This window comes from Castanea sativa, chromosome 6 (genome assembly GCF_040712315.1).
Source record: "Castanea sativa cultivar Marrone di Chiusa Pesio chromosome 6, ASM4071231v1".
Taxonomy (NCBI): Eukaryota; Viridiplantae; Streptophyta; class Magnoliopsida; order Fagales; family Fagaceae; genus Castanea; species Castanea sativa.
This window is the reverse complement of record NC_134018.1, coordinates 22655878-22666187: the sequence shown is the minus strand read 5'-3', so window position 1 is coordinate 22666187 and position 10310 is coordinate 22655878. Positions and strand designations below refer to the sequence as shown.

Here is a 10310-nt window from a genome sequence, read left to right as displayed (position 1 = left end):
TGAGAAAAACTCTTGACCCAATGATCTTTAATCATATCAAACACTAGTTCATATTTTCATCATAAGCAGGGGAGATCAAGCTGTCCCTGTAAATACCTAACAAAGCCCTACTTGTCATGGTAGTCATATTAAAGGGGGAAGAACAACACTAGTTCCAGCTTTAAAGTCATCCGTAAACCAATACCAAACAACATATTCCAAAAGATAAGATAGAACCACATATACCAGGAATTAGAACCAATCATATGCTTTAAAATTCTGAAGCTACTCTTTATCTCTAAATATCAGCTGCCCAAATATCCCAGTCACTCCTCCACAACATTCACCAGTTCATACTCAACTAGAGATAGATTGTTATCCTCCTTGACAACAAATTTTGCAGGCTCAGTGACCTCAACACGACCCCATTTGTCTACTGCTAGCCTCATAGATCCCTTAAACATATCAATCTTTGCATTGCGGAGAATAACTGTTGCACCGGGCTGCATCAAATCCACTGGGGAAACAACAAAGCCATCAACACTAGAATATAAAATGTTAAACCTAATAAAACCTTGTTAGTATACCCGAAAAAAAAGTTTACATCCGTTACATTTGATTTTCTCTGAGGTTGAAAAGAAACACTACTTTTATCTTCAGAAAGACGGTGTCATTTTTTTGTGTATATTAATGCCAAATTTCTCACAATTAAAGCAGAATTTAACTGAGTAAGACTGATAATTTAGATTGTCATACTAAGCAAGGGGTTTAAATTGGCACAATTAAAAAGATAGGATATAATTTATCATACGTATAATAAAACTATGTTTTTTTTTTTTTGGACTTTCACATATATTTTAATATCAGAAGAATCTAATGAGATTATGAAAAACACTATCTAGAATTCAAGTTTTAATCATCAGGAAGTCTAAAAGATGATTGCAATCATACCACTATGATAATTAAGGATCAGGTTTGTTTGGCATACATGCCCCAAAAAAAAATTAAAGCAGAACATGGAGGACTGACAGCAAATGAAGCTCTGCCATAAAGACATCTGTTGTCAACCCAAGAAAGCAGTGACAAAAGGAGATTATCTTTTATTAAAAAAATATCCCATTTTCATTTCCACACTGCATCTCAAACCTTTTGTCAATGTAAGATTGCACATCCATATCAAGATGGTGATTAGCAGGCACAAAAACAGCACTCAACAAAATCCCAGAACGGTAAACCATCTTTTCTGAATAACAGGGAACTACACAGTTGGACAAAACACCAGATCCCTATTCTGACCATATGAATGCAATATTAAAAAAATAAATGGGTCATGATTTTCTAAGTAATTTCAATACCACCAAGTAAGATATATTAAAATGTTCCATTAACATTAACAATCAGAGGGAAAGACTCGAAGCCGACTTGGGCCGATTCGCGCCGAATTGGATCAATTCGGGTCAAATCGGACCGTATCAGCCAGCCGAAACTGACCGATTCAGGCCGATACTGGCCAATTCAAGCTGATACTGGCTTTGAATCAGGCCGATTCAGACGGCCTCTCTGTTCTCCGTCTCCCCTCTCTCACAATCTCACCCCCTATGAACTCTTGGTCACAATCTCACAGTCTCAGTCTCCACTCACCAACAAATGCAGCAGCAGCAGCCGCTCCTTCAAATCTTATCTCACTGCCCAAGATTCTCAAGTCCCCACTGTACACTTCTCGCCCTTACTTATAAATCTTATAACATTGTTATTTTTCTGATTCACAATTATTAGTTACATTTGAAATTATAGGATTTTATTTGTTGAACCCCTAAATTATAGGTGTTCAGATCCCTCGCATGCTCGAAATCATCGCCATCGTCACTCACCAACGGCGAGGTCGAGCAACGAGAATGGAGGCGAGATACTAACGACACACATGATCACGACGACACGCCGTGCTCATCGGCATTCAACGAGTGCTTTAAGAAAGACCAAAGAGCTTCGCAAAGAAAGCTTCGTAGAGAGCTCGATGACCAAAATGACAACGCGAATGAGCAGTTCAATCGGTCGTTTAGAGGCGGAGATGCTGATATAGATGAATGGGAAATCAGATCTTCGATCGGCTTGGACCCCACTCTTGACCGAACAACAATATTTTTCTGGTGAGGGGTTTCCCATGCTATTGGGAAACGACGACGTGGATGAACAGTCCAATCTGTTTGTTTCTTTTCATTTTGCATAATTTTGATTTTAATTTATCTGTTATTTTTGAGGTTTTCATTCGGTGAGAGGTTTATTTTTTTTAATACGGGTCGGGTTTGGATAATATCCATACCCTACCCAAACAATTCAAGTAATATCCATACCCTACCCGGCTATGCTCTACCCATGACGAACCAGGTATCACCCGGAAAATTTGGATTGGGTAGGGTTGGATATCCATTACCCAATGGGTATGACCATCCCTAATTCCATCCCTTCAAAAAACCTAGAATTATGTTCCTTCAAAACGCAACACACAAGACAAAGAGGAATGGAATTCCCAATGTCCAGATTTGGATGGTCCTTAAAACCAACGTGCCAACAAGTTCAGAGTCCTTCATAGAGTAAGGCATAACCCAAGAAACTTGAAATAATTAGAGAACATGCCAAAGAAACAATTAAAGATTATCACAATTTAAACTTGTTTTTCATATAAGAAACAGCACAAATCCCTGGTACATAGGAAGTATACCAAAAAAAAAATGTAACAAATTAAGACCTAAAATTACAAAGATTCATGGGCTCTAAAAGAGTCAACAAACACCCCCAACATTCCTCAACAAATAAAACATTTATCTAAGAAAGGAAAGTTTCAAATGAAGCAAAGATTCCCACAATGGAAACTGTTGTTGCACTTTGCAGGAGTAAAAATTTAGACAAGGACTCAAAGAGAACAGAGAAAAGAGGAATGGAGAGGGGAACAGAATTGTGGAGTGGAAATAAAGCCAAGAATCCATTATCTTGTCCTCCATTTTCTCACCAACCAAACAGTAAGAAATCATGAAACCAACCCCCAAATTTTAAAATAGACCAAAAAATAAAACCAATTACAGAGGATACTTTAATTCAATCATTAAAATTCTTATACCCATTAAAATTGCATTTATTTGTCATAATCCCAAAAATAGAAATTTACTTATCAAACCAAAAAAGAATCCAATCAACAAGAGACATAACAAATTAATAAATAAATAATCAAACAAACAAACACCAAAGAAATAAACAAAAGCAAACTCAGAGTAAAAACTAACAATTTACACTATTGGTGTAAAAAAAATGGTGCACACAATAGCTTGTAATCAACAGAACTCTTTATAATCCAAACAACAATATGACTTTGCTCTAAGCAAAAAAGACAACATCTTCATTTCTCGGATTTTCTAAGCAACCAGACAGAAACTATCGAATAAAAAAAAAATGAGCGAGAGAGCGATACCTTGTTCGTTGCGGGCAGTGAAGACGATGGCTGCAGTCTCATCACCGACGAGGCACTCGGCGATTCGAGTGTGGCGGAGGTGCTGTGAAACAGAGCGGCCCTTAGCCAGGACAGTGTTGGAACTGACGACCTTGACGACGAGAGTGTGGCCGGTGGTGCCAGGCTTCAACTGGTCGACCTTCTTGAATTCCGGCTTCCTAAGCGCTGGCTTCGCATTACTCTGTTGCTGCTCTGACGGTGGTGCTGGTGGTGGTGTCGTCGCCATGATTTCTCAAACCCTAACCCTATTCTAATTCACAACCCCAATTTGCAAAATAAGAAACTTGTGCGTATGTTTTTTCTCTCTTTGCTTTCGATCCCTTTCTCTCTTCCATGGGTTTTAGTATTTATATTTGATCAAATATTAGTTTTGGGTTTGGGTTCTGATCCGACGCTTCGTGTACAATGCACGCAATTACTGTATTTAGGTGCGCCTGTGCCTCTTTGATTGCCTACTTTAATCTATTGTTATTATTTCTCATCTTCTTTTTTTTTTTTTTTTTTTTTTTGAGAAATATTATTTCTCATCTTTTTGGAAAAATTACATTTTATTGGACTAAATTATACTTTAATCTACTGTTATTACCACCTGAAATTTAAGAACACATGGTTATCACCTTAAACTTTAACCCATATTTTATTTTTCACCTTATTATATATTGGACCGTTAACATTGACAAATAAATATGTCATATTGTTAGGAGCTTTGCAAGTTGCTGATGATAGCATGAGGAATTAGAGTGCTTGGACAGGCCAGTCACTTGGCTCAACGTTTTCTCAAGACATCAATGGCTCCTCGTGCCTATCTAGTAAAGCTCCTAAGTGCTCTTTGAGTGGGACAAGCCCAGTGGGTTCAAATTGATGAACATGATGAGGAGCAGCAGGTGGAGGCACCTTGCTCCACATGATGCCCCAAGGCCATGGTAGTGGTGAGCCATGGTGGGTAGAGATGGTTCGGTGATGATGGGCAACAGCAGGTGGTGTTGACCCTTGGTGATGGTTCATAGCATGGTAGCTTGGCTGGGTTGCTTTCTGTGCGGGCTTGGTGGCTTGTGTGCAAGGCAGTGCTGGGTTGCTGTGATGATATTAGGTTATGCAAGGCATTGGGCTGATTGGTGCTGGCGGAATGCATGGACTTATGTGAGTGGGCTGATAGCAGTTGCTTGGTGGGCTGCGTATGGACATGTTATATGGGTTGTGATGATGATGAAAATGGTCTGGGCAAGGGCCAAGTTTTTAAAACGTGATGGGATAATCATGTGTGGACTGCTAGAGCATGGGTAGAGGCCTCATGATGTGCTGAGTGATGGGCTGGAGAGCAAGCCAAGACAGCATCAGTTGTAGGTGTCCTAAGTCAGATCACATGTGGCAGCAAGTTCTGGACAGGAGACAGTTACTTGGCAGTAACTGTCGTGACAGTTATTTCTGTGCATATAGCCTAGGCTATTGGGGCTATCAACAGCAAAGAGTGTATTTGCCTTAGAGAATTTCGTGTGTATTCTCCAAGCATCCTTTGTACTTAAATATTGAGTAATAAAGGTTAGGGTTAGTGCCCTGTAAATATTGTGTGTGCTATGTGTGTGTGTGTGTGTGTGAATTCTCTTAATAATTTTGTTCTAAGTATTCCTGTAGTGTGTGTGAGTGGTGTATTGGTTGAGACTAAGGGAGGAACTTAGTGCAATCACAGGCATAAAATTTAAAAGAAAAATTGACCCTGTTACAATTGGTATCAGAGCTTGGCTGTCATGTCTTTGGACACCAAGGCAAGGGTGACTGTCTTGGAGAACATACTCGAAGTTCCTAGAGAAGGGGAGCAACTTTCTATGTGTGATAGATTGGATGTTGTTACTGCAAAAACGACTGTGGTGAGGAATGATCTTGCAGAACAGAGGGATATTCTTTTCACTAGTGTTGAAGAGTTGGCTGTTGCATTGGACAGCAAGGGAGACCCAACGCCAACTTGAAGCAGAAATCGTTCTATTGAAGAGAGCAATGAGTGGCTTGCCTAGGGAGGGAGAAGTGGCCACCAAAGTGAGGTGCTTGAACCAAAGCCCTTTAATGGTGCAAGGAATGCCAAGGATTTGGAGAATTTCCTGTGGGATATAGAGCAGTACTTCAAGGCTGCAAGGGTGCCTAGTCAAGAGATGGTGACAATCACTAGCATGTATTTTTCAGAGGATGCCAAGTTATTGTGGAGAACTCGTGTGGAAGATGATGCAGATGCTAGTAGAGGCAAAATTGACTCGTGGGAAGCCTTAAAGAAGGAATTGAAGGACCAATTCTTGCCTACCAACACTGCCTAGGTTGCAAGAGACGCTTTAAAGAAATTGAAGCAGATTGATACAATGAGGGAATATGTCAAGACGTTCAGTTCTTTAATGTTGGATATCAAGAACATATCAAAGGAGGACAAACTATTCGATTTCATGTCCAGCTTGCAACTTTGGGCACAGATGGAGTTAAAGAGGCAAGTTGTGCGTGTTCTGCCTACTGCTATGTATGCTGCAGATGCCTTAGTGGACAACAAGTTCAGCAAGCCCAGTGGGGAAGTGTAACACCCTAACCTAATTGCATAATTAAATTTATGAGTTTATATGTTTGTTATTATCTTAATTAATTTAAGTGCATAAAGTTTTGATATTGTGATATTATAAACAATGTATACTCTTTTGATGTTGTAGAAATGAGTTTTACTAAGGTAAGGATATATATATATATATATATATATATATATATATATATATATATATATATATATATATGTAAAGTTATTTTGTCATTGAGTCTTTCTAGAAATATAAGCTTTTCAGGGGTAGAAAGTAAATTTTAATAAAGTGGAAGGTGAGTCATAACCCACTATCCTTCTTTGCAATACACGTGCCCCTTCAAAAGTCCACTCCTCTTATCTCCTTGGCTGCACCAGACCAGAAAATCTAGCTCCCTTTTTCTTCTCTCTCTATTGCTTTTTCTTTGTTCTTTGTTTTCTTCTCTTTTGCTCTCACACGGCTACATCTCTCTCCCTCTCTCACCAAAACAAAATATACCTCTCTCTAAGAAGAAATTAAGACCCTAATTTGTGGGTAAGTAATCAAAACCTCATTTTATTTTGGGTATGTGGATAGTATGATTATTTTGTTCATTTTCTCTTCTTTGTTCTCAAATCTGATTTCAAGGGCTGAACTTGTGTTTCTGTTTTTGTAAGTTGAAAGATTGATGGTGTTATAGTCTATTGGATGCTTAATGATGTATTTTAATATTTATATTATTGGTATAAAAATGCCCAAAGGAATTGGAGACCATTTGCATTTAGTTGATGAATTTTGTAACAACAAGCACTGAAGCTGTCACTGTGACAGATTTGATGTTTACAACAAGAACAATATGTATTAAATCATTTGCTGTGAATTAGGATTCTAGGAGTAGTTTATATGAACCCTATGACACATATAGTTTTAATGGAAGTGGTCTCACTGCATTTGGATTAATACAAAAATAATGGTTTAATTTCTAAGTTGCATGATTTTCTGTCAGGACAGATTTGAGCACGTTTCCTTGTACGATTTTTAATAAATTATGGTTTTATTATTTAACTCTGAAATTTTTATTTTATATACTAGACATCCAGGGGAGTAGCTCTGTAAAATTTCATGACAATTGGATGTGTTTTGACAGCCCATTCGTATTTTACAAATGGGGAATTTGCTGCTGAAATGATCAGTAAACAGTGTAGGATAACTATGACTTTGAAGATTTAATTTTGAAGTTTGGTTGAATTTTTTGAGCTATAATTTAATGTGCTTATCTTTTGGTATGTTTAGATCATATATGAATTTTTATGGCTTGGTTTCTCTGTGTTTTGGTATGTTATGAGTTTGATGATTGTACCTTGTTTTTGGGGAAACTCCATGTGATGGGAATTAAGATTTTACTAAGTTTGGGAGTTAGGTTGTGTATGAGGTATAAGTTTATATTTTTTAGAAAGAGTTGTTAGTAATAAGTTTTGTTCTTTCATTTAGGTGACGAGAACGAGAACACGGACACTTGAGCTCCTCTGGTACAAATCTCTCGCGTCTTCTGTTTTCAGGTAAGGGATTTGTGACATGTGCGTTTGATAAATATAAGGACTATTTAGAGAATTATAATGCATTAAAACCTTTTAATTAGAGATATTACATATAAGCATGATTTAAGTAAAAATTTATGTTCGTGACTTATTGAATCCTATATATATGATAATTTTAGCATATTGATGCTATTACTCATATCACGAACATAATATTTAAAGAAAGAATTGAATATGCTACTGTTATTAAATAGTTATGTAAAAGTATAGTATCTGAAAAGTATAGTTTTTAGTTATTCCATTGTTATGATCTGAACTCAACCAATAGGGGTTATAGTACTGGTATTTCCATAGAGATTCTGATTGGCCATTGAAAGTGAGACTGGCTCTGCTGTACCCGCCCTTGTTGGTAACCGCCAACTTGTGGAGGATGTCAACTTATCCCCATGTTTGAAAGTATGTATTATGATATGAGTTTGGAATAACTTAACATTGTGGGGAATGCTAGATGCTTGGCACTAAGTGCCAGAAGCCTCCCAAAGTTGTGACAGACTTATAATTGGACTGACTAATATATATTAAAAATGAGCTATTAAGCTATTTGGAAGTTATAAGAAAAGTATGATGATAAGAAAAGTACGTTGAAATATGTTTAAACCCCTTTATTATTATATAAAAGGAAAATGAAGTATTTTCATTTGAAAGTTCATAAGTTAATTTAAGAGTAATATGAATAGTATGAAGGCTATTTTATCAAAGCTGGCATATCCATAAAATATTTGATTTACATGCATTCTTATCAAAGGCCCATGGAGCTTAAAAACCTTACTAGGCTTCGCAGCTCACCCTATTATACTTCAGTGCACAGGTTCTTCCTGGAAGCAGCGAGAGTATTAGAGGTGGCAAGATTCTGTGATTCTCTTTTATTAGATTGTATAGTCTTTTGTTGTATAATAGTTTAGCTCTTTTGTTGTATAGGAGGAATCAAGATATACTTGATCCTTTGAGCACAGATGTAATTTAGAACTTTAGTTTGTTTTGAACCCCAGTTGTATGTCTTTGGGGTTAGGTTTGTAAATAAGAGTTTTGCTAAATGTTTAGCTATGTAATATTTACACGAATACCTGAAGTTTCAGGCAAGTGGTAATCTTGCAAAGTTCAGATGAAATGAATTTTCAAGGATTTTCATCATTTTTGTATATTATGGCTTTTATGCAAGAAAATAAGCAGGTATACAAGAAACAATTCTTGTTAAGCACCTTCAGTTTAGGTTGGTTCGTGTTAGTATTGAGGTAAACTTGATATTAACATGCTGGTTATGCTCTAAATTCTGAAGTACAGGTTTAGGCCGTGACAGGAAGAGGAAAAATGTAAGTCCAAAGACAAGGGCAAAGACAAGCAGAAGAAGGATGGCAAGAAGAAAGATAAGCAGAAGAAAGTTTGGGGTACCAAGAGCAAGGGATAGAGTTCTACCTCTTAACCAAGCAAAGAACAACTCAAGCTTAATGCTGGTTGCTTCATTTGCAATGGCCCTCATCGTGCTAGAGACTGTCCAAAGCGTGAGAAGCTTAATGCCATGATTGCTGAAGATGGTGGTAGGCAGTCTAATGAAGAAGTTCCTAGCAGAGTGAACCCTTTGCAGTTGCTAAATGCACTACGTGCAAGAGGCACTTCTAAGGGTCTGTCCTATGTTCAAGTGGAGATGAACAAAAATAGGGCTGAGGGTATGCTTGATTCTGGTGCTACCCACAATTTTGTTGTTGATTGAATGGTTCAAAGGCTTGGTTTGAAAATGAGCAAGTGCCCTAGTAAGATCAAGGCAGTAAACTTAGAGGCAAAACCTGTGTTGGGGATTGCTTATGAAGTGAAGTTTAAGGTGGATGAGTGGACTAGAAAGGTGAATTTCCTAGTCATTGAGTTAGATGATTTCGATGTAATTCTGGGTAATGAGTTCCTAGTGTCTGCTAAGGCTGCTCTGTTGCCTTTTATAGGAGTGTTGTTGATACTTGATGAGAAGCAGTCTTGCTATGTTCCTGTGAGGCGTGGGGCAAGAAATAGCAAGAGTAGTAAGGGGAAAGAACCAATGGTTTCAGCCATGCAGGTTGAGCATGGGTTGAAGAAAGGTGAAATGACTTACTTGGCTTCATTGATTAAGGTGAAGCAGGACAAGTATGTCGATGTTCTAGATGTTGTGGCTAGAATGCTGGGGGAGTTTGCTGATGTGATGCCTCCAGAACTACCAAAGACCCTTCCACCAAGGCGTGCTGTTGATCATAGGATCGAGTTGGTTCCTAGATCAAAGCTTCCTTCAAAGGCCCCATACAAAATGTCCCCAATGGAGTTGGCGGAGATGAGGAAGCAGGTGACAGAGCTACTGGATGCAAGCTATATCCAGGCCTCCAAGGCTTTTATTCCAGATGTGTGTGGATTACAGTGAAGGAAAAATTCTGGTTTTGTATCTCATGCAAAACCCACAGCGGAAGTAACGAACAATGATCTATTTCATTCATGATTGATAACGTGCACTACATAAATTTCAGAATTTAAGAACAAGATAGCGTACCTTGGTGTGGAGAAATTCAAAACAAAGATTTGAAGCACTTGGGAACACTTTTAATCTTCACTCCAATTCCACTTTACGCCCAAGATGTGTGGTCTCTCAATCAGTTTTTCAAAGGGAGAATGAAAATGTGTCTCACACTCTCTCACACACCGTTTCTTTTTCTTTTCTAAACTCTTCTAATAAAAATTCTGTATGTTTCTCCA

At 37.9% G+C, this 10310-nt stretch overlaps 2 protein-coding genes across 7 annotated transcripts; one reads left to right on the top strand and one right to left on the bottom strand.

Annotated features, from left to right (window-relative positions):
* On the bottom strand, nucleotides 1-3834 carry LOC142639437 (uncharacterized protein At4g28440-like). Its single transcript, XM_075813619.1, has 2 exons — nucleotides 3443-3834; nucleotides 1-496 (listed from the first exon to the last, which is right to left on the bottom strand). Exons 1-2 carry the CDS (start codon nucleotides 3705-3707, stop codon nucleotides 306-308), a joined length of 456 nt encoding a protein of 151 aa, XP_075669734.1. The 5' UTR covers nucleotides 3708-3834; the 3' UTR covers nucleotides 1-305.
* A 2547-nt stretch (nucleotides 3835-6381) lies between these two features.
* Nucleotides 6382-10310, top strand: LOC142640510 (uncharacterized). Of its 6 annotated transcripts, none has more exons than XM_075814635.1 (4): nucleotides 6382-6561; nucleotides 7498-7565; nucleotides 8406-8774; nucleotides 8886-10310. In XM_075814635.1, exon 4 carries the CDS (start codon nucleotides 9313-9315, stop codon nucleotides 9979-9981), a length of 669 nt encoding a protein of 222 aa, XP_075670750.1. In that variant the 5' UTR covers nucleotides 6382-6561; nucleotides 7498-7565; nucleotides 8406-8774; nucleotides 8886-9312; the 3' UTR covers nucleotides 9982-10310. The 6 variants fall into 6 exon arrangements, 4 of the variants coding, with proteins under 4 accessions (XP_075670750.1, XP_075670754.1, XP_075670751.1 ...); XM_075814636.1 differs by having other exon boundaries at nucleotides 6385-6561; nucleotides 8413-8774; XM_075814637.1 differs by having other exon boundaries at nucleotides 6385-6561; nucleotides 8350-8774.